This window comes from Diospyros lotus, chromosome 4 (assembly GCF_014633365.1).
Source record: "Diospyros lotus cultivar Yz01 chromosome 4, ASM1463336v1, whole genome shotgun sequence".
In the NCBI taxonomy this organism is placed as follows: Eukaryota; Viridiplantae; Streptophyta; class Magnoliopsida; order Ericales; family Ebenaceae; genus Diospyros; species Diospyros lotus.
Window position 1 is genome coordinate 1886634 of NC_068341.1, and position 24149 is coordinate 1910782.

General features: G+C 34.1%; 3 protein-coding genes across 10 annotated transcripts; 2 read left to right on the top strand and 1 right to left on the bottom strand.

Moving 5' to 3' along the window:
• Nucleotides 1–872: 872 nt before the first annotated feature.
• Nucleotides 873–2542, bottom strand: LOC127799394 (plasmodesmata-located protein 2-like). Of its 6 annotated transcripts, none has more exons than XR_008022615.1 (3): nt 1427–2539; nt 1174–1341; nt 873–1103 (listed from the first exon to the last, which is right to left on the bottom strand). XR_008022615.1 is itself a non-coding variant. In XM_052333392.1 (3 exons), the coding sequence occupies exons 1-2, from the start codon at nt 2280–2282 to the stop codon at nt 1229–1231; spliced, it is 963 nt and encodes a 320-aa protein (XP_052189352.1). In that variant the 5' UTR covers nt 2283–2541; the 3' UTR covers nt 873–1103; nt 1227–1228. The 6 variants fall into 6 exon arrangements, 5 of the variants coding, with proteins under 5 accessions (XP_052189352.1, XP_052189350.1, XP_052189353.1 ...); XM_052333392.1 differs by having other exon boundaries at nt 1227–1335; nt 1427–2541; XM_052333390.1 differs by having other exon boundaries at nt 1227–1341; nt 1427–2538.
• Nucleotides 2543–6746: 4204 nt separating this feature from the next.
• Nucleotides 6747–12476, top strand: LOC127799395 (uncharacterized). 3 transcript variants are annotated; one of them, XR_008022616.1, is made up of 9 exons: nt 6747–7094; nt 8077–8591; nt 8682–8754; nt 8904–8984; nt 9129–9192; nt 9795–9882; nt 9993–10077; nt 10194–10791; nt 12172–12476. XR_008022616.1 is itself a non-coding variant. In XM_052333396.1 (8 exons), the coding sequence occupies exons 2-8, from the start codon at nt 8113–8115 to the stop codon at nt 12208–12210; spliced, it is 909 nt and encodes a 302-aa protein (XP_052189356.1). In that variant the 5' UTR covers nt 6748–7094; nt 8082–8112; the 3' UTR covers nt 12211–12476. The 3 variants fall into 3 exon arrangements, 2 of the variants coding, with proteins under 2 accessions (XP_052189356.1, XP_052189355.1); XM_052333396.1 differs by lacking the exon at nt 10194–10791 and having other exon boundaries at nt 6748–7094; nt 8082–8591; XM_052333395.1 differs by lacking the exon at nt 10194–10791 and having other exon boundaries at nt 6752–7094.
• Nucleotides 12477–22011: 9535 nt separating this feature from the next.
• LOC127800414 (two-component response regulator-like APRR7) lies at nt 22012–24083 on the top strand. The gene is made up of 4 exons (XM_052335006.1): nt 22012–22923; nt 23200–23385; nt 23498–23623; nt 23735–24083. The coding sequence occupies exons 1-4, from the start codon at nt 22024–22026 to the stop codon at nt 23840–23842; spliced, it is 1320 nt and encodes a 439-aa protein (XP_052190966.1). The 5' UTR covers nt 22012–22023; the 3' UTR covers nt 23843–24083.
• Nucleotides 24084–24149: the final 66 nt, after the last annotated feature.

A 24149-nucleotide genomic window follows, 5' to 3' on the forward strand; every position in this document is an offset into this window, starting at 1 on the left:
GTGCAGAAAAGAAGAGAAGAAGTCAAATTAAGTTGAGAGGAGGAGCGTTGTGAAATTAGAACAAAGTGGAGCAAGCAATTATTTAAAATACAACTGTGGAGCACTCATCACAACCAAACCAAATCAGGTTTGAGTCCTTTTGTTGGGCTTCTGGGTTCATCCAAACCAAATAAGGGTGATCAATTGATATACTGTCATGGGCAACATACTACATACAACACTGCAGTGTTGTATGCAATATGTATCTAATAACACCCCTAAATCATATTACATGCAAATACCAATTTGCCAATATATAATCAAAATGCAATCCATGCTTTTTTTTAAGAAAATTATTACTATAAAAAAATTTATTTCATAAATTTATTATTTTGTAAATTTATTAGGATAGCGTAGACGGTTCATCAGATCCATTTGGAAGTTTAGAATATCGTAAAGTTGTGAATTCGATTCTATTTACGTAAAATTACACAATCATTTATTTTTATTCTAAAAAAACTATTAGTTTGTAAAACTATCGTACAATTTTTTGGCCTGCCCTTACAATTTATTTTTATAAAACTGTCTTTTTCTATAGCATCATGAATTTTTCAACCCTTAAATAGTGTATTATATTACATGACACTAGATCGCGAAACTCAAACTGGAGACCTAGCCCAATGCAAGGGCAATTGAATTGAATATGGCAATGAAATTGGAGCAAATTAGGCACCAATTAATGCAGGTCTCGTATGTTAATCTTGAGAAAACAAAAGGAGCACGCCTGCAGAGACTGCTTTCTGAAAAGCATAAAAAGCAGCCAAGAAAACAGAGATGCATCGTTCAGGACAGGAAGGAAAAGAAACAAACAACCACATGGCAAGTGGAGAAAAGGGGCCAAAACTCATCAAATTCTCATTCCACAGCTTTCTTCACCGTTCAAAAAGACAAGCATTCTTACATCTTTCCTTTAAATTCTCTCTATCCAAGCAGTTTCTTACCTATAACAAGAATTCCCCAGCATAAAAAAAAAAAAAAAAAAAAAATTCTCTTACAAATGAAAAGAAAAGAATCAGCCTGAAAAGGGGGCTAGCTCTTTAATCCCATCTTCTGCTTTCAAAAATCTGCAGAGAGTAGCACAGAGTTAAACAAATCCATCAGACAAGAGACCATTCTAATGAAATGGACACTTACCAGAAAAAAATCAATAAAAGAAGATTTTGCTCTGGATCTATCCATATACTCACCATCATGTTTCTTTCATTAATCCTTTAGCAAACATCAAGCAAATAACTATAAACCCCACTCCTAGTGCTCCTCCTAATATAATAGCTACTGTCTTCTTTGTATCTTGCCCTGATCCTACAGAACAATAAACCCTTTTATTTACACCTATACATTAACTAAACAAGGGGGAAAGCAAAAGGAAGATTTCTTTCACGCACACCTGATGGAGAAGATAAGGAATCATATGATGAAGCTGATGATGTTGATGATGATGATGAAGAAGAAGGAGAAGAAGAAGAGGAACTTTTGGGGACCCCATTAGGGTAGAAACTATAGCTAATGAAGCACTTGTTGAGATAGACTTGGCCAGAAATGGAGCTTCCACACTCAACCTGGGATCTCTGAACAGCACTTTTCACACAGTCCCCGCAATCTGCAGACCCCAAATCTCCTTCACATTGCCCCAGAACATACACAGAGGAGTAGCTTGTTGTATAGAATCCATTGCCACTTCCAATCCCATTCTCCAATGATGACAAGGCAGTGTCCCTCTTCTCTTCAAACCCACTTCCTGGAGCATTCTTCCCACTGCAAGTCTTGTACAGCAGATCCATGCCAGAGACCTGAGGAAAGCCAGCAATTTCATACAACATATAGCAGCCCAAGAGCTGGACCCTGGCTGCAACAAGCTGACCGCAGAGCTTGTCAATGAGGATTGGCAGCTTGCTGACGCAGTTGTAGCAATCAACATTACTGAGGTCACCTCTGCACTGGAAGAGGCCAGAGACGGTGGTTTGGCCGCTGCCAGTGGTGGCCTTGAAGAACTTGGATTTGGAAGACTGTGCAATCAAGGTGCCAAACAGGGCTGAGATGGCCTGCGAGTAAACCCCAGTTGGATCTGACAAAGCCTGCTTGGCACAGCCCTTGTACACCAGGGTGGTGTAATCAGATGCAGATTCAGCTTGTGGGAAGTGCTCTAGTTTGGCAAAGAGGACCAGGAAAAGGGAAAAGAGGGGAAAGTGCTTTCTGGGTAAACCCATTTGTGTGTGGAGGTGAAGCCAAGGCGGCTGATACATCAAATCATGGCTGGTTCAGGCCAGATTCTTGAGGGTTTTGGATAAAAATGAGGAGAGATTTTAGGGTTTTGAGTTGATGCTTTGATTTTCTCCTTCTTTTTGCTCATAAAAAGAGGGTGTTACTTTAGGATTTCATGGTGTTTTGGGATTCTCCTCCTCTTTTTCTGAACGACCTATTCCTCTGTCTAACCAGGTTGGTGCAGAGATGAGGGTGTGAAAAGCAAATATCTGATAATACTGTGACAAAAACAATAATTTCCCTTTTACTGCTTAACCTGTTCATCTTTTATTTAAATAGTTGATTTATATATTTGCAGAGAATGAGAACAAAATGTTTTCCATAAAATATTAGAAGATTTGAAAAAAGTAGAAGGAATATGGGGAGGGGGCTCTGAAGTTTGACCAAAGTGCATCACAATTAAGATAGGCTTTGACATTAAGGGCAAAAAAATGCAGTGTTCAGTATTCACTCTTAACAGGACCATCATTCATTGACATGAATGGAGCTTGGAGACTAGGAAATGGCTAAATGGGCTATGCCATTACATGAATGGTCCAGGGATGTCTAAGCTGAGTAATACTCCCATTATTGATGGTTTAGCAAAGTAAAACCAGGGGGACATGATCCACACCTAATCTACTTAGGGTGGGCTGCAAGCAATAAGATTTAGGGGTCACTTCCAGGTTTTAATAATTAAATGCATCATTGGTTCAATCCACTCTCACTGCACACCTATCTTATTATATAAATAAATAAGTTATTTTAGTATTACGAAATTCCATTAATAAATAAAGTAAGTATAATTAAATGTACTATATTGCATAGTATACATCTAGGTTCTATCAAAATTAGAAATAGATATAATATGAAATAAAATTAAAAATAATAATATTTTTTAAAATATAAGAAATAAAAATATAAAAAATGCTTAAATAAAAAATATATGAACTTTTTTGTATATATAATTTTTAAAAATAAATATAAATTTTGAATTAAAGATGAAAAAAATTCAATCTCCAACTATTTTAGAAATATAACTTTTTTTCTTTAATTTCTTCCTAAACAAAAACTAGTTTTCGATATTTTTTTAATACTATGAAATGACCTAGAAACGTTTTTAAAATTATAGAAATAATTTAAAAATATTTTTTTATATTTTTCAACATTTTAGTATAAAAAATATTCCAAAAACACTTAACTGAGACCCTTAAAATATTTTCGTGTATTATAGGCACAAATTAAGTCTCTAATATTACGTCAAAACAACCAAAATTACTGATAATCATTTGCCTTTTTTGTTGTGATAATGAATTGTATGAGCATAAAAGAGAACCCAATCAAGTATTCGTTGACAAGGAAAGAGATTGATTATGTTGGTCCGATCATGTTGCATTATCTTGAACTCTGCTGAGTGTCTTCTCAAGGTGTCCAGCTATGAAGGTGATGATTATGATTGATTCTTTGTGAAAAAGACTCATCAAAATAAATCTTTAAAATAATAAATTTTAATGGTTAAATTTTAATTTTCAAGAAAATGTAAAAAAAAACTTATTTTTGTTAAGAAAATACAAATAGGTTGATAAAATTTGTATTGAGAAAACTTAATTACAATCCCTAATTTTTAGGTACATTTATAGTATTTGTCTAATTCAAATTTATCTAATATTTGTAAATAAAATTCAACTAGAATCTTAATAGAAAAAAATCTTAAGTAAAATTCAACTAGAATTCTAATAAAAATAAAATTCTAATCAAACATAAAATAGAATCATAAATTAAGTAAAATCCTAAATTAAGTAGAAATATGAACTATAATTCTAAATCAAGTAAAATTCTAAAATTTAAGAAGTATTAAAATATTATTTTGACGTTACTATTTCGATGATATTGTTCCGATTTAGTTGGGTCGGGTCTTAATTAGTGACCACATCAATTTGCTTTCACCTTCACTTCAATGAATGCAAATACTAGGGTGTGCAAATCGGAATTGATAGAATTAAATTAAAAAATAAAATAAAATCAAACCAATCAATTCATTTAAAATTAAATTAATTGATAACTCAAAAATCTAAATTCAAGTCGAATCGATTATATCGAATAAAATCAAAATAATCGATAAAAAATACACAAAATTAAAATTAAAAATTATTTTATAAATATCAAAATAATATCATTTAAAATTTTGATTGATTTGATTAATTTGGTTCTTACAATTAAAAAATTGAATTTTTTAAAAAAATTAACCTAACTAAACTAATACAAAAAAGAAAAAATCTAACTGAACTGATAAATTCAATCAATTCGGTTCACTTAATTTGAATAAACTAAACTTTTACTCTCCTATAACAAATACAATTTGATTCTTAAACATAGGACTTGATAGCCAATAGGTCAAGATGAATACATAAATTTTAATGTATTTATTGAGGGTTATTGATTTACAAGTTATTATTTATCCCTATTAAATTTATTTAGGGTAATAACAAATGTTCAATTCGTAGACGTAACACTGATGGTCCATTGTATATGTTTGAGAGTTTAAATTATCGTAAAATTATGGGTTCGAGTCTACTTTCGTATGACTATTAATAATTTGTATCAATTCGAGAGGCTAGGCATTAGATTTCGGTCTGCAACTCACTTATTTGTCTGCTTAGGCCAAAGGTAAAGGGGTCTAGGTCTTTGAGATGGTGGGAAGGTGTCGGACAAAAACTATGCTTTAATTGGGGATCTCTCGAAATTTTTATAATAAAAAATAAATATTTATGATTTTCAAATAATATATATTTATTACATCTTATTTTTAAAATTTAAATAATTTTATTAGTTAGTATTAAATATATGTGTTTTGAATCATTTAATTAACTAAATTATTCCGACACATACATATATTAATAAATAATTATTATAATATAATTTAGCAAGTACTTGGTACTATAATTTATATTTATAAAATACTTTAATTACTATTTTTCTTAAAAAATAAGAAATTATTTTACTTTATGTTTTATATATTTGATCAGTCTCATTATTAATGCATTATTGATCAGTTTGATGTTAAATAAGCCACCACACATTCAGAGGCTAAATTGGTAATTTTATTTTAAAAATATCAAATAATTCACTATATATATATATTTTTTATAACGTGAAAAAATCGAGAGGTCTCTTTATCACAATTAGCCTTTAACTCGAACCTATATCATATTCTTTAAAATTTACGATCTATCTGCTCCATAACTCTAAGTGAAAGGACAAATTTATCACGAGGCAAAACTCGAGAGCCTGACCCTTCGAATAAACACAGTTGATTATATAGGTCTACACAAAGACATGATCTGTTATATATATTTCTCGCACAACTACTTATGGGTTAGACCCAGTTTAGCAAGCCGACCCAATCACTTAAGACCCAGGAGACCCTAGCAAGCTCATCAAGGGAAATCCACACATCGCTTAAGTTCGAGCTCATATCGCGGAACCAAACAAGCTCTTAGTGAACTCCCAGCGATCGATTTAACGAGCTCCCAATAAAGTCCCTAATTCGCTGGCTCAATCGTTCAGCTCGCTGGTCTAAATCTTCCAACTCGCATAAACAACAAAGCTACTGAACAGCCAGAGATAAAGACTCATTTATTTTATCTGAGATGAGCCATATCCCTTGTAATGAGAATCCTACTTCCTATTTTATGCAAATGATAAAGACTGTTTATCTCCCATTATGTCATCTTTTTATATCTTATGCAAACTGTAAACACTCTTCATTATAAATAGGAGTCATGAATGTCGTTAAAGACAACAAGAAGAAGAATAATTAGATACTACCACTCTGGAAGAATAATCAAGATACAGTTATGGAGTAGATATCATTCTGATCGAATCACGTGAAAACTCTTTATGTTCTTCTCATCTTGTTATTCCTCCTTGCATCTTGAACTCACTCACTGTGGTCCAAACGAATCACGAATGACTAAAATTGAATGTTAACATGATCGAACTCACAACGATACAGCATCCCAAATTTCCAAACTCATGCAACGGATATCATCTTATAAGATATAATGCTACATTGACTACCATACCTTAAAATAAAGACACAATTTGTAACTGTATAAAATTATTTTGATTAATGATACATCTAAACTTTGTGTATTTTAGCCGTGTACACCTCTAACTCAAATTTTGGTCTATTGTGTATCTTAATTATTTAATTTTGTAATAATTAAATACCTTTTTATCTACTGACTACACATATTGCATGATTGGACAGAAAAATATTCAATTATTATAAAATAAGATAATAATTAAGAGACACAGTAGATCAAGATTTGAGTTAGAAATGGCACACGACAAAAATGACAAAATCGAGGGACATTTGTATGGGAATACATGTGCGTATATGCCTACATAGATTATTATTATTATAACCACTCGTGTTTCTCTCCTTCGCCGACGCTGCGACTCCTCTGTTTTGTCTCCATCGAGAAGGAAGGAATACGCGATATATATATATATATACACACACACACACACACACCTACATACATACGTAACGATTCCAAAACACGACTCGGCTTCCTCCTCTTTTTCTCTCTCTAGATTGGTATCAGCATGATGATGTATGCAGTTCAGATTTAGGGTTTGTGAATTGTTCTGATTCTTCTGATTCCATTGTTTTTCCCAATTTATTTATTTATTTATCGACAAAACAAACAATGCTTTCGTGGAAGGAGAAGGTATCGGAGAAGATCTCCCACCTCTTCTCTGATTCGTCGGATCCTCATTCTCCGGCAGCTCTCCGCAATTCTCAGGTAAGCTCTTCTTGTGTCTCGATCGATAATCTGTATATGTAGTTTTATGTGTGTCATGTAAATTAATGCTGATTTGGCTAGATTGATTTGCTCGCAAGATCGATCTGGTCTTTGTTCTCAATGCTCGCTTTGCAGGAAGCGAGATCTGTTGTTTTAATTGGCCATTGTTGCTGCAGGAAAGCTGTGTGAAGCATTTAAAAATTAAAACTTTGGGAACTATGAATAGTTGGCTACTCTTTTGAAGTTTGAACCATATTTGGATGCACAAGGTTGATTTGATGTTTGCATCAGGAGAATATGGTAGTTGGCTAGGAATTGCTGCTTGTTGAAATATTACTTAAATTGAGCTGATTTTATTTTATTTTTCTAGGTCACTTATGTGCATGCCTTTTGAATTTGATTCCGTGTACGCTTCACTGAATTATGGCCATGGTGTTTCCCCGATGGAAAACTCTGTGCTTTCTTTTTGTTTTTACGAACTTTCTGTGGCACATGAAGATTACTATGTTAGACTGCTAGCATGCAATTTTTGTTTTGTTCCCCTTTCTTTTGGGAATAATGCATTTGTGCAATTGAATTTATGTTTAGTGAAAGCTATACTTATAATGATGTACTTGTCCAAAATACTTTTCATTGCTAAAAAATGCAGTTATTTATTTTCTGCCTGAGTCTTAGTTCACGTTTTGCATGCCATGTTTGCAGGTCAACTGGTTACTAAAACAATGGTTCAGCTACACCTTTTGAGTTAATGAATCAGTTTCATATATCAGTCGTTTGCTATTGTAGTTCATTGGTGGATAAATGCTACATTTTAATTCAAGTTTTAGTAGCTTTTCTTTTTTTTTTTTTCTTGTTGGTTGATATGATATTTGTTTGCTCAAGTAGCACATTGAATGGAATGGAGAAATCTGCCGGCCGTTTCATTTGTATCTTTTTGTTTTGATTATGCGAGTGTTTGTAACGCTATATTTTAAACGTGTAGGTCAGGTCATACTCCCAGGGAAAATCATTTTCTTCGATGTTTTCCTACATTCTCCCCTCCTCAAGCTTTGATAGCTCCAGATCTGACAAGGATAGGGATGATAACTTGCCAATTCAATCACCTTCTGTTAAATGGAACAGTCCAACTACATATCAACCCTTGGATAGGGATGATAAGGAATTTGATCATGCATGTGAGAACAAAGAAACTCCAATCTCTCACAGGGAAGATCGAGAACATGGGTCTGGAAGGAGTATTGAATGTGAGAACAAGGGACCTCTAAGGAGTATTAAATGTGAGAACAAGGGAATTAACCATGAAGTTGAAGACCCGGGCTCTTGGAGAAGCACCAGCAGTTCAGACATGTTTGAAGATGCTACGGACCAACATGACGGGGAGAGCGCTATGCCTTACCTCACTGAGGAATCTTCTTTTATTTCTGCAAATTTGTATGAGTTTCTTCTGTCTGCCCTTCCTAATATAGTGAAAGGTTGTCAATGGGTCCTGTTGTATAGGTATGTTCTCATTGGAATTCAATATGTTCCTTGGAATTTGTTGGGATGCCTGATTTGATCTTGATATATCTTCTTTGCAATGAAGGGCAGTACGGTAAAACATGGTATATCACTCCGTACACTTATTCGTAGAAGTGCTGATCTCCCTGGTCCTTGTTTGCTGGTATGTCCATATCTGTATTCTAGGAAAATGTTTTTACAGCTCTAGGGTTCATTGATTTCTCCTCAGGAAGTTACAGTTTGGTGCTCTCACAGATTATTTTGTTGTAATTTTAGACATGAGTTGATCTTACTTGGATTGTACAATTTTAGATTGTTGGAGATAAGCGTGGTGCTGTGTTTGGTGGGCTTCTAGAGTGTCCTCTTAAGCCTACCCCAAAGAGAAAGTATCAGGTAAGTAGGTTATCAAAACTGTGAAGTTACTCTAAAGAAGCACACAAAACACTCTTTGATAATTTTTTCTTGTTTCCTTGTCATTTACTTTTGATATTCAAAGCCTGCTGATGTTTGACGTCTTTTACTAAATATTTTTTATAGGGGACAAACCAAACATTTGTGTTTACAACTATTTACGGTGCCCCAAGGTTATTTAGGCCAACTGGTAAGCAATTCATCTCTATGCATCTAGTATCATGGCAACTGCATTGATTTATGTTACTTCTTTACCCATCTTCGGGATGTGTGGTTGCTACAGCTGGAACTCTGCACTTGTGTCCTTACCAGCCCATATAAGTAGTGGTTGCTTCAGAATGTCTTGTAATGATCAAGGTCTGCTTTTGTATATAATAACCAGAGACTTCTATTTCATAGAAGCTTATTAATTTATCAACATGTAACATTGTACTGTTGCTTGTAAAATTTTTCCCATGACTGTTATTGTATAATAACCGTTGTTATTGTCAATACTTGAGTCAATCATCTTGTATTTGGTGTAGGCATTTATAAATTTTAGATATCTTTAATTTGTATACTCCTTACACTTGCCATTTAACACATGTCTTATTCAGCATCTCTATCATGTTGAACCAACTCATGGGAAGTACCATTTGGGTTGCACCAAATGCCATCTTCTTTGACCTTCCCCCACAAACTCCCCAACAAAATAAATAAATAAATAAATGGTGCATGATCTTTACTGTTTGAAATCGTTAATAGGCTGTTGAAGTGATTTATCGACATAAGATGGCTGTTCTACTTTGACAGGTGCCAATCGGTATTTTTACTTGTGTTTAAACGACTTACTCGCGCTTGGTGGAGGAGGAAACTTTGCTTTATGCTTAGATGGAGATCTGTAATTTTCTTTCTCACCAAATATCTAATTTAGGTTTATATTCCATATGCCCATTTATAGTGAATGTAGCTAGCTTCTTCTGTTTTGACTCTTAAATTTTCTATGAAAAGGATGAATGGAACAAGTGGACCTTGTGAAACATTTGGGAACCTAAGCCTGGCCCATAGCCAAGAGTTTGAATTGAAGAATGTTGAGGTAATGCTGATTGTTTTTTAACTTATGTTATCTACTTCTTGCCAATTCTTTGTAGTATTTACTCCTACTTGCATGTTCTTTATGATATAAGTAGACTGATGACTGAGGATTGACAGTTAAGAAATGGATAGCTAGAAGACATAGACAAGAGAAAAGGCTAAAGAGATATCAGGAATGGAACTTTTGTATTGTAGATGGAAATGGTTTCAACTTATATGCATCTTCTAAGGATAAAGCTGGAAAAGACAGGCATATTGTACACAACTTCAGAAGAACTTTGCTATACACAATACTTTTCTCAGCATTGGTTCTTCAATCTCTTCCTTTCTTGAAAGGGAAAGTGAGAAGACATGTTTAACAGTGTCTATTCAGTAAAACCCCTCATATCTTAAGAGTCAACCACACAAGTCAGTATAGTTGTCAAAGGCAAGCCTAGGCACGAGGCACAGCTCTGTGCTCCTCATCACCACTAAGGTGCAGCGCCATGCTTGAGGTGCTGCCTAGCCTCATGCAAGGTGCAAGGCTCAAGGGGCATGAGGCGCATTCCTTGTACATGTAAGTATGTTAAGATTCTATTTCTTGTCCATTTGTCATCCGAAATCTTATTTCTTGTTGATTTGATTGCATATTCTTGAACATTTTCGAGAGGCAAACCTAGCAGCATAAGTTGGAGGTCTGCTGGAGCCTGGATCTTCCACTCGCCAGGATCCTTTGGTAGTGATGTTCACTCTAGAGAACCACTCATGTTTGCGTTCTGCTTTATTTTTGTTTATCTTCTAATGTCTTTTGCAATTTAAAAAAAAAAATTAATTCTATGTTGTAATTGTTTTTTTGTTGTGTGTTTTACTCTTAATTTTCTCCTTTCTTCTAATTTATGTTGCAATTTAGAAGAAATTAATTGCTAAGAAACAAATGTTTTCATTGTGTGATCTATTGTTTTTTTTTTCTCTTTTCTATTTTTTTTTGCAATTTTTTAAAAAAATAATTGTTTTTCTACAACTTTTGTGCTGTGTGTTCTGCTATTATTTTCTTTTTGTATCGTCTAATTTCAAAATAGAAGAAACTAATTGTTTTTTGCTATATGTTCTATTATTTTTTCTTTCCACAAATCTCTTTTGCAGTTGGAAGAAACTAATTGTTTTTATGCAATAATATTAATTGTTATTATAGGGTTGGTTAGTTGTCATTTATAATTTTTTGAGTTTGCATCCATCTCCTTTTACATATTGAAAATAATAGTGTATGAGTATTTTATAAGCATTCTAAATAAATCTGTGCCTCATGTGCCTAAGGCTTGCGCTTCCCTTTGCGCCTAGGTCCCAAGCACTAATTTGTGCCTTAGTGCATCTTCTTTTTGACAACTAAGCTAGTCGGTTATGTTCTTTCTTACACTTTTTCCTTGTTGTATCAACATCCACGTCCTTAGTTAAGTCCCACTCAATCAAGTCCCAACCTAGTCCTTGGCCGTCCTTTTGATTCACCTTAAAGATAAGTTCGATCGGTCAAATACGAACGGGTTCAATTAATCTTTTCTAAAGTGATTGGAACGAAGATACAGATACCCGCACTACCTTGCGCACATCAACCTTTCAACGACCAATCAATACCAATTCTCATTCTAAGGTTGAGATATTCGCATTGATAATTGTGCACTCAATTGGGATTTTGACTATATCCTGAAATATGTACTACTAGCACTAGACGACTATCAGTTTGGTTCACATCTTAGAGAGCTGGTCAAGTTGCAAGACATGATTAAGCTCTCTGTTCTAGCATATTTTGATTGTTTGCCCTTGTTCTCTTATCCAATACCTGCCTTGCCTCGGATGCTCCAGCAACGACTAGTAAACAAACAGCACACTATTTGGCAACATGTTGCCGTGCCCTACCCGCTCGTGGTTGGCAAAATGTGTATCTAACTGCAGCTTCAGCCATTTCATGCTCGTTTCTTTTGGGGAAAAAAGAAAAATAATAAGCTGCCAATAATATAAACGAAGAACAGAAGGAAACAAAATGAAGCTTTTTGTATTTTGTCGATTTACTGACCGGATCCAGTCAGATCTAATGCATTCTTCCCAACTCTAATCCTTGCAGCTATGGGGCTTTGCTCATTCATCAAGGTACCTTAATTGAGACGATGACGTGGTGTGTTGCTCATTTGTATCTAGCTAAATTATTTAGCATCCAATTCTTTATTCTTTACTATTTCTTCTTTAGGTCTCTGTCCTCTTTGCCCGTTCTTTCTTTTCTTATTTTTTTGCCTTTTTGAATCGGATTCTACTGTATTGTGACAGTCTCTCTCGCTATGTTCTGGTTTAATCAGCTGAACTAGTGGTGTGTTGTTATATTCTTGTGTTACATTCATTGAAGAAAATAGTTACTTCAACTGTTATTGTGAATGTGGAATCACGACTTAATCATGTTTTTCCATTTAATTAGTTGGTGAAGACATGGTAGTTAATAAGGATACATTTTATTTTAATTTTAAATTTATATAATACCACCAAATATTATATATGATTAGACTGCGACACATGTTAAAACCCTCCAACAAGAAGAAAATAAATATATGGGAGAGAAGAATGAATTTTTCAGTATTTCATTTACATTTCCAAATATCTCAGCAGTAACTAACATCACAGAATAATCTCTTAGGGTAGTGTAGAGGAGTTGCTACACGCATTTGGAAATTTGAGATATTACGAGGTTGTGAGTTCGATTTTAATTGACTATTTATCTGAGGAATTAGGCTCTCAAGTTTTGATTTACGATGAATTTATTCGTTTATTTAAGTTGTAGAGTGGGTAAATCATGAGTTTTAAAAAGGGTGAGATGGATATGGAGTCGAATATTGACTGTGATAGAAAGACTTTTTAAGTTTCTTACATTAGAAAAAAAAAAAAGAACATAACAGACATTCAAGTGACAAAAAAGCCTAAAGTTTAAAAGTTGGTTAATTTAGTTGGATTTGATTTGACTTGATCTGGTGTGATTTGATTTTTCAGTACTATTAAGTATAAACTTACTTGTTTTATCACAAATAATGGCCGAATCCCTCTTAAGACAAGGACCAGAGGTGTTTTTCTTTTTGGTTAATTGTGACAAGGAATAGAATTGACATTATATATATTCTTCTAATGGATAATCATAATCGCCTACAAACAAAATCAATAAGACTTGGATTGCATCAGGACCCTGTAATAATTAGTATTGAAGCATCAGGACCCATAACATACTTTTTGTGTACTTATAATGAGTAATTTTTAAGTTAATATACATTTTCCATAAATTTATCTTATATATACACTTATATATCCCAATTAATTAAGAAGAAAGATTGTCAACTAGAAGATACTACATGGCTGGTCTGGCTCTATCATGTCCACTGAATGGTAAGATGAATCAGATGATGCCTTAGACTAGACTGGACATGTAGGTGGGCCGACCCGCAATGCGCCTGGCGGACCTGTTTCGCCCCTTTTTTTAATTCTTTGCTAGAATTAAAAACAACTTTGGAATCTAAAATAAGTTGGGAGTCTAATTTTTAGGACTGTGTAAAATTTTAGTTAAATTGAAATAATTAAAATTAGAATTAGTGATTTGATTCGGTTCAATTCAGTTTTTAAATTTGAATTTTTTGATTATTTTGATTCGGTTTGGTCTTCTTATTAAAAAAAATTAAAATAATCGAATCTACCGAAATGTCTTTAATCGAATAATATTATTTTTACTCAAGTAACATATTTCTTTAATCGAATAATATTTTTGCATCAAAATCTATTTACAAAGGTAAATCAAATAAAAGATATTCTTAATTGAGTAATATTCTTTTTATTCGAGTAACATTTATTCTCTAAATTACTTTTATCTGTTTATACTTTGTTTTTTTAAATTTTTTAATTTTTTATTTTATGATGCACATAAACATCTCAAAGATGTTGTTTCGATATTTTCAAAATATTTTTTGTATCAAAACTTCAAAAAAAATATCAAAAAAAGGTTTTGAACCGTTTCATTTTCGTGAAACCTAAAATAGCGTGTTCCAATGAATCACTGCATCCAAAAGCTAGATTACAAATGCTAACGATTACTCAGATTCAGATTCAACAGAAAATAAGCAAAAAAAAAAAAAATGTAAATCGGATTGCAGAAAGCAAATTAGAACACATGCGGATCGAAATGAACCTCTCAATCTCAATCAATCAATTGCTCATCTTAGAGCACATCGGGGGTTATTCGGCACCACCGACTCCACGGCACTTCGCCGGACTACTCTACGAATGAAGTGACAAAACATGCAATCCAACAATACGAATCGAAATCTTATCTGCAAACAGAGATAGATATATCCATCATATATATATATATATGTGCGTGCTCTTGGTTTTACAAGAGTGATTTTTAGCATCGTAAATATCCTTTCTCAAGCAATTCAATATTTGATTTAACAAAAACTCATTCGACTTTGTTCGTTAAAATAATGAGTTGACTTTCAGCTTAATTTGTAAATGAGTTGAGTTTAAACTAAATAAAACTTGATTCGTTAAATCTTGTGAACATGTTTGTTTATAAATACATTAATTCATTTACTTATAATTTTTAAATATATTATTTAACATAAAATTTTCAAAATTTAAATTATTATAATAATACAATTAAAGTAAATATGTTTGAAATTACTATATATATATTAATTTAATCATTTAATATAAAATAATATATATATACAATAAAACAAAATAATAAATTATGTTTAAACAAAATAACAAATGCTAGCAAGTTCAAGCCTATTAGTCAATTTGAGTTCGAGCTCAAATTCTATTTGTCAAACTTTTGATAAGTTGAGCCTAAGTAAACTCAAGTTAGGTTCACATGGCTCAACCTCAAACTTAGAAATTGACTTGCGAGCTGAGCCTGAATTTAGCGAATGTCGATTTGATTTGGTTCGATTGCAACGCTTGTGATTTTGATTAATTTGAAATAATTTAATTTTTATTTTCTTTTTTTGTTGGGTTGGGTGTCATATAAGTGAATGAATAAATTCCTTTCCTCGACACATATCTTGAACTTTGTCTGGCTAATTATTCTTACTTTTTTGCCAAAAGTATGTATGTATATCACTAGCATGAGTGGAGTGGAGTGGAGATCATCATCCCAAGAATTTAATCATTTATTATCCTTTCACAACTTCAGACATATATACTACTCAATCCTCACTCAGCTGGGACGGTGACTCTGTAATCTTAGATACCAAGTTGAGCCATCCATCACTTTGGGGCTATGGACATGGAATTTTGCAAGTACAATCATAGATATTGAAGCCCCTTTTTAAGGGATAAGAAGCCACCAATTTGAGTATAAAGGGCCGCAATTGGTTTTACCAGATTGGCTTGAACAGAGAGACTCAACTCACTGCCTCCTCCTTTTGACACACAACCACGAGCCCTGTTCCTCCCCTTGTGCTCATGTCACTTGTTTATTGAAGTCGTCCTTGGATTAATCTCACAGTCATGCCCTGTGTAAAAAGGACTATTCATTTGAGGAACTGCCCCAGTTTGATGCAAAGTAGGTTTCTCTCGAGCTGCTTGGGTTGTCTTTTGGGTATGAAATATGTACGTGACTCTGTGTGTGTGTGTGTGTCTAAATAATGTGACTAGGTCGATAGGACAAGTAGTATTACTTTTTAAGTTCAAATAGTTCTTAAGACATTTAAAATTGCTAAATAACATAAATAGTTAATAAACTTTATTTTAAGGTATAAAAAGATTACTGAACTTGAATTTGTAATAAAAAAGTTATTGAATTTTAATTTAATATAAAATTTCATAATTACTGTCAATTGCCGTTAAAAGAATCTAACGAAATACTAATGTTTTTGTATTTTAGTATAAAATTGAGTGATCTTTTTGAATTTTAGTGCAAAGTTTAGTGACATTTGTACTTTTATATAAAGTTCAATGACTGTTTATATTATTTAGTTGTCCATGTTATTAGCGACGCCAACATCTCGTTAACATCTTTTAACAACAATTAACGATAGTTATAGAATCGTATACTAAATTGAAGTTTAGTGACATTTTTATACTTTAGTATAAAGTTTAGTGATCATTTATCTTATTTACCCTTCATTTAAGGAACAGCTCCAGTTCGATGCGAAATAATTTAGCACCTAAGTGGGTTTCTCTCAAGCAACTTGGGTCATCTTTTTGGTGTGAAATAAATATGTAGTCGTGTGTCTGAATTATAGCGATATCAATAGAAGGAGTAGTATCACTCTTAACTTCAAATTATTCTCAAGACATTCAAAGTTAATGTACTTGATAATTATATTATCAATACATCTTGTATGATTAAACGAATGTTCTTATTTATTTATTTATTATATATTGTGAGTTTGAACTTTTTTTTTTTTTAGTATTTTGAATGACGTTTTTATATTTTATTTCATCAACAACTATTTGCACATAATCCCCTACAAACAAAATCAATAAGATGTGGATTGGCCCCTAAGGGCATAGCCCAGCGATTAGGGGTAACCCTTAGAATGAAAAAGGCACTATGTTCTCATGTTAGCGGGTGTGCCAAGAATCAAAATTGATTGCTGAGTTCTCTAATTTATATCTTTTGTTGACATCGTGGAATCGAAAAAGAAGATGCTCGTGATAGTACATATCAAAAAAAATAAATAAGACGTGAATCGCAGGAGGACCATGTAATAATTAGTATTGAAGCACCAGGCACCCAGACCCAAAACATACTTTTTGTACTTATAATGAGTAATTTTTAAGTTATTATACATTTTTCATAAATTTATCTTATATATACACTTATATCCCAATTAATTAAGAAAGATTGTAAACTAGAATATACTATATGGCTGGTCGAGTGTTCGCAGTGCGATTTGGTCGGTCTGAATCATTTTCAGCACGCCAAACTGCTAGTGCGATTTTTTAACTCGGTCTAGTTTGGGTTTGGCCAAACTGCACCAAACCAGACCGCATTTGCGGTCTGGTTTGGTGCGATTTACCGTAACTTGAAATATTACTTAAAATTACTAAAAAATATATTTAAAAATGGTAAATAAAGACATAAATATTAATAAATAAAGACAATTAAATGTAAATAAATAGGAGCAAAAAGTAAAGACAAAATAGTGTAAAAAAATAAATAGGATGGGGCAGAAGCTATCCCGATAATGTAATTGTTCGATCAAGAAAAAAAAAATTATCTGTTTTCACAATGAAATTATCAGTGAGTTCAATCAAGTGAAATTTTCAGCAAGTTCGATCAAGCTATCCTATACTATGAAATTGTTAAAGTGAAATTATCTATTTTCATTTTGAAGCTTACTTACATTTTTAAATTTTAACTATTCTGTTTTCATTTTTCATAAATGCATTTTAAGTAATTTTCATAAAAATTTAGATTTTTATAATAATAATAATTTTTTTTTTATTTTCTTGGACGGTTCGGCAATTGTCCAAACCGCAAACCGCACGGTTTAGACAGAATCCAAACCGTTTTCGACTGCAAAAAAAAAAATCGATCAGTTCGGTTTGGTTCAGTTCGGCTGATTTTCACGGTGTATCGATTTTTTTGAACACCCCTAAACTCCATCATGTCCACCGAATGGTGAGATGAATCAGATGATGCCTTAGACTAGACTGGACACGTAAGTGGGCCGAGCCGCAATGTGCCTGGCGGACCTATTGCGCCCCATTTTTTAATTCTTTGCTAGAATTAAAAACAACCTTGTAATCTAAAATAAGTCGGGAGTCTAATTTTTAAGATTGAGTAAAATTTTAGTTAAATTGAAATAATTGAAATTAGAATTAGTGATTTGATTCGGTTTAATTTATAGATCAATTTAATTCAGTTTTTAAATTTGAATTTTTCGATTATTTCGATTCGATTTGCTTTTCTTATTAAAAAAGTTTAAAATAACCGAATCGATTGAAATGTCTTTAATTGAATAATATTATTTTTACTCTAATAACATATCTCTTTAATCGAATAATATTTTTGCACTAAAATTTGTTTACAAAGATTAATCAAATAAAAAATATTCTTAATTGAGTAATATTCTTTTTATTCGAGCAACACTTATTCTCTAAATTACTTTTATCTATTTATACTTTTTTATTTTTATTTTTTTTCAATTTAAGCAATTATTAGATCTGTTTGATTCAATTTTTTCAAAAAAAATCAATTTATTCAATTTGAACAATTTGATCATGCTCACCCTTAGTAATTTTCAGCCCAATTGAGACTTCCGACAACATAATACTTCCATAATTCTAACTCAAAATACAAGTGAGATAGCACTTATAATACACAAAAACGTCTCAAAGATGTTTTTTGATATTTTTAAAATATTTTTTTAATCAAAATGCCAAAAAATACCCAAAGAAAGTTTTGAACCATGTCATTTTCGTGAAGCCTAAAATAGCGCATTCTAATGAATCATTGCATCCAGAAGTTAGATTAAAAATGCTAACGAGTACTCAAATTCAACAGATAACAAGCCAAAAAAAAAAATGTAAATCGAATTGCAAAAAGCAAATCAGAACACATGTGGATCGAAACGAATATCTCAATTTCAATCAATCAATCACTCATCTTAAAGCAGATCGGGGGTTATTCAACACCGCTGGTTCCTACGGCACCTCATCGGACTACTTTACGGATGAAGTGATGAAACATACAATCCAACAATACGAATCTGTATCTTATCTGCAAATAGAAATAGACATATTCATCATCTCTCTATATATATGTATATATGTATTTATAAGAGTGATTTTTAAGGTCGTAAATATCATTTCACAAGCAATTCAATATTCAATTTAATGAAAACTCGTTCGACTTTGTTCGTTAAAATAATAAGTCGAGTTTCAGCCTAATTTTGAAAGTTGATTTATAAATGAGTCGAGTTTGAACTGACTAAAACTCATTAAATCCTACGAACATGTTTGTTTATAAATACATTAATGGTTTTATTTATAATTTTATAAATATATTATTTAATATAAAATTTTTAAATTTTAAATTATTATAATAATACAATTAAAGTAAATATGTTTGAAATTACTATATATATATTAATTTAATTATTTAACATAAAATAATATATTAATACACAATAAAGTAAAATAATAAATTATATTTAAACAAAATAACAGATGCTAACGAGCTCAAGCCTATTGGCCAACTTGAGCACGAGTCCAAATTCTACTTGTCAAATTTTTGACAAATTGAGTCTAAGCAAATGCCACATGGCTCAAGTTCAAGCTTAGAAATTGACCCGTGAGCGGAAGCTCAACTTATTTGATTGCAACAATAGTAATTTTGATTAATTTGAAATAATTTAATTTTTATTTTCTTTTTTTGTTGGGTTGGGTGTCATATAAGTGGATGAATAAATTCCTTCGTCGACACATATCTTGACCTTTGCCTGGCTAATTATTCTTACTTTTTTGCCAAAAGTATGTATATCACTAGCACGAGTGGAGTGGAGTGGAGATCATCATCCCAAGAATTTAATCATTTATTATCCTTTCACAACTTCAGATATATATACTACTCAATCCTCACTCAGCTGGGACGGCGACTCTGTAATCTTAGATACCAAGTTGGGCCATCCATCACTTTGGGGCTATGGACTTGGAATTTTGCAAGTACATGCATAGATGTTGAAGCCCCTTTTTAAGGGATAAGGAGCCACCAATTTGAGTATAAAGGGCCGCAATTGGTCTTACCAGATTGGCTTAAACAGAGCCTCAACTCACTGCCTCCTCCTTTTCACACACAACCACGAGCCCTGTTCCTCCCTTTGTGCTCATGTCACTTGTTTATAGAAGTCGTTCTTGGATTAATCTCACAGTCATGCCCTATGTGGGTTTATCTTATTTAGCCTTCATTTAAGGACCTGCTCCAGTTTGATGCAAAATAATTTAGCACCTAAGTGGGTTTCTCTCAAGCAACTTGGGTAATTTTTTTTTGGTGTGAAATAAATACGTGATTGTGTGTCTGAATTGTAACAATGTCAATAGAATGAGTAGTATCACTCTTAAGTTCAAATTGTTCTTAAGAGATTCAAAATTAATGTACTTGATAACCATGTTATCAATACATTTTATATGATAAGACATATATTTTTATTTATTCATTACATACGGCGCATTTGAATTTTTTTTTTTTTGTTTTTTTGAGTATTTTGAACGACTTTTTATATTTTATTTCATCAACAACTATTTACACATTATCTATATTTAGATATTTTGCGTAAAGAAAGGGGGAAGAAAAAAAAAAGACAGCAATCTAAAGGGTCCGATATAAACTCCAGGGCACCTAAGTTTGTGGAAGATCTATGGATCCAATGCTCATAATTTACTAAAAACATTGGGCCAACTCTACGAAATCGGCATGAAATAAGGTTGAAGGCTTTGGTCAAAGGACTTTCTGATGTGCTTACGACAAATCATTTTCCAAAGAAAGTCCAACCTTAGCTGGGAGCTGTGCCATGCCCATGCCAGCCAATCAAGTGCCAAGTAGGATCACTCAGACTCTCGCCACGTGTCACAAACCCAATGTCTGGTCCAGCGACGCTCTCGCATGCATTTCTCCTCTTGGTCCCTATATAGATTTCTCACTTTGGACAACATTGAGTCTCCTCTCCTCTCCTCTCTTTTCCCTTAATAGTAGAGAGTCTTCGTCTTTTAATAGTAGAGTCTTCGTCTTCTGTTTCTATCTTCTTCTTCCTCTACATTCTGGTTTCTTGTGGAGCTCTCTCTTTCTCCATTTTCAGTCCTGCATTTGGAGCTAAGATAAAGGTGCCATTGATGAGATGAACACCATCATCCTTGTCAACTTATAATAGACATTGAATACTAGAGGTTTTCGAGACCATTGCTCGTCAGGGAAGATGTTGAGGGACGCGATTAATCCATCCGAGCAACTTGCAATTGTAATTCTGTTGCTTTTGAAATTGGTTTATTGTATCAATCTTCATGTCCCAACAATTCTTTTTGCCTTTACTCCAAAAGGGTTCCTGCATGCATAATGCTCTAGTCTCTGTTAATTTTCTCTGTTTGTTCTCTTCATTTCCTGGATTTTGATTGCTTTAGCTTCTTGTTTTGGCTCCAAATTCGTTGGATGCTGCAAGCTTATGATGCTTTAGTTATTATATTCCAATTCCTTTTCCTAATAAAGATGAACAACAAACGAAACTAAAGTATATATAGGTAGCTAGATTCCTTTGGATTTCATTTCACGAACCCTTTTGTCTGGAAAGAAAATATTGGATTCAACACCTTCAACTTTGCCATTCAGAACCCTTAATGATAGAATGTGTAACCCTTTGGGCTTGTCTTAGACACCCAGTTTAGAACATCACCACAATTAGCCGTTACTTTGCAGTAAAGCAACAACAATTGACAAGGGCACTTAATCCCCTAGTCATGAATTCCCCTAATGGGTGCTAGGATTCTGCAATAACTCTGCTTTATATGCTTGATGTCTGAGTTTTTGTAGCCTGGATTCCTTTATTCAGCTACATTAATGAAGCAAACCAGTGGAATTAAGCACTTCACATGCATGATCTTACTGTTGGTTTTCTTGCTTGCTCCTAAATTCTCATTGTCTAACCAGTTCTGGCCATTTCTACATGTATCCTGCATCTTCCCCAACAGCTCTCAGATATGGAGCACAAATTACAAAATCTTTATTCTGATTCCTGCTGCTCCAAAAGCTTGACATGATGTAAATGTGATGATGATGATGATCATATTGATGATGATGATTCATAGCAAGTCTAGCTAGCTAGCAAGCTTATAAGAACATGAGTTTTAACTTGCAAAATATGTTGTAATTATCAATTTGCTTTTGTCTTCCAAACATGAAGAAGAACTGTTCTTCCTTTCCGTTCTCTGAAGAAAAGGTCATTAGATGATTTTGTGGGGTTTTCGGTGCTCCTGCTTATTCACGTTCGAAGTCGCAGGTTATACAGAAATTCTCACAGTATTCCTTCTTCTGCTGTTGCAGGAAGAGATTTCCAGCCCATTGAGCGCTCAAATCTTCGAGCTCTGTGATCCCGAATTGTTCCCGGAGCCATTGCAGAACTCGGAGGTGGCTTCCAGCTCCAACTGTTGCTACGATGACAACACTTCCTACACGACAAACCTTTCCTTTCCCCCAGACATAACCAAGCTTCTGAACAACGTCGAGAAGAACGGCAACATGGCCGCGGCGGCAGCGCCGGCGAGCTCCAGCCCCTCCGCCACCTCGGCCACCACCCCGGCCATCACCCCAAACTCCGCCCACAACAGCGACCTCTCCGTAATCTTCGACTCCCCTGAGGAGATCCAGAACGACATCTCCGCCTCCATAGATTTCTCTTCATCTCTCTCATTTTCCGTTTCCCAATTTCTCGGCAGCCAAACAGGCGACCAGTTCGACCTGCCATCGCTGCAATCTCAAGTCCCCTTACCGGACGGCGTGGTTGCGGGGCTTCCGCAGTACCATCAAGACCCAGTTGTCCATCTCATGGGGCCGCCATTGCCGTCGGTTCTCGAAGGGGAATGCTTGTCCCTGATGCCTTCTTACATGCGCCTCAACTCTTCTTCTCCGCCCTGCTCTTTTCTCGATCCCCCAAGTTCAATGGCGCCATACTTGCCAAGCAATTTGAACACTGCTCTTTCTGCCGATTCTTCTGGGATTTTCACTGGGAATGGCACTCTGTACATGGGCAATGAACTTCAGAATCAAGAAATGGAGTTTCAGGGAGACAATGGTGGGATTTTCTGCCCGGATCCTTTGCCAAGGATCTTCAACTCCAATGAGTTACAGGTACTGCTCTCTGTTTCCACCATTTTTTATATCAAAAACTTCGAAAACACCCATTCTTTCCGGAAAATTAGAAACCGCCAAATAAGAGGCCACGGGACTCCCTTTCCATCAGCAATTGTTTAGAATTGCCGATGTGCTTGTAGTTGTGGTCTTTTCCCTCTCCCCCAATTAATTTACGAAGCTAAAACAGAAAGGTAGTGAATTTTCAGCAGAATTTTGGGAATTTGGGTACCAATTAATCTTGTTTGGATTTGTTGATGACAATTTGCTGCAAAGGCACTTAGCAATAAGAGTCAGCATGTGGTGAATGGGGGAGCGAGCTCTACTCCTCTGGGATCAGAGATCTCAACGTTGGAAGACTCTTCATTCAAGGTTGGGAAGCTCTCTGTTGAAGAGAGGAAGGAGAAGATTCACAGGTACATGAAGAAAAGGAATGAGAGGAATTTCAGCAAGAAAATCAAGGTCTACTCCCTTTCCTATCCGTTTAATCGAATTAGAATTAGAATTCGTGTAGTCGACCACTCGACCCCTATATAATACGATAAGGGTCTGACATGCTATTTTTGTTTTACAGTATGCCTGCCGCAAGACTTTGGCAGACAGCAGGCCTCGAGTCAGGGGAAGATTTGCTAAGAACGATGAATTCAGTGAGATCCACAGAGCAACTTCCAGCAACCATGAAGAGGACACAGACGAAGACGTAAGTTTCCAACAGTTTTTCTATGTTGAAACAGTATACATGACAGTTGACATGCTCGAGAGAGAGTCTCTTTTCACCGATTTAAGTTGGTTGGTTGTTCACTTCAAGCAGGTGTTTGTGAAGCAAGAAGATGAAATGATCGATTCCTCAGACATATTTGCTCATATCAGTGGTGTGAATTCATTCAAATGCAACTACCCAATTCAGTCTTGGATTTGATCATCTTTCTGTCCGAATCAATTTTGCAGGACCCCTGTTCCAACCAGGACGTGCGAGTCACTGTTCCTGGGTAATAAGGGTTGAATAATTGGGGTCGTTATATGGTTTCTTCAATAATGAGTTATAGTTAATGTAGAACAGAAAAAATCATGTTGTCAATGATGTATATAATGCCTTTTCTTATTAACATTGTACAACCCTCGTTGGTTTCGAGTTTACTTGTATTCGATCTCAAGTTTGAGTAGACATGATGTACTTAAAAATAGTTAAATTTATTTCCATCAATTTATGCGATAGATAAAGGTAT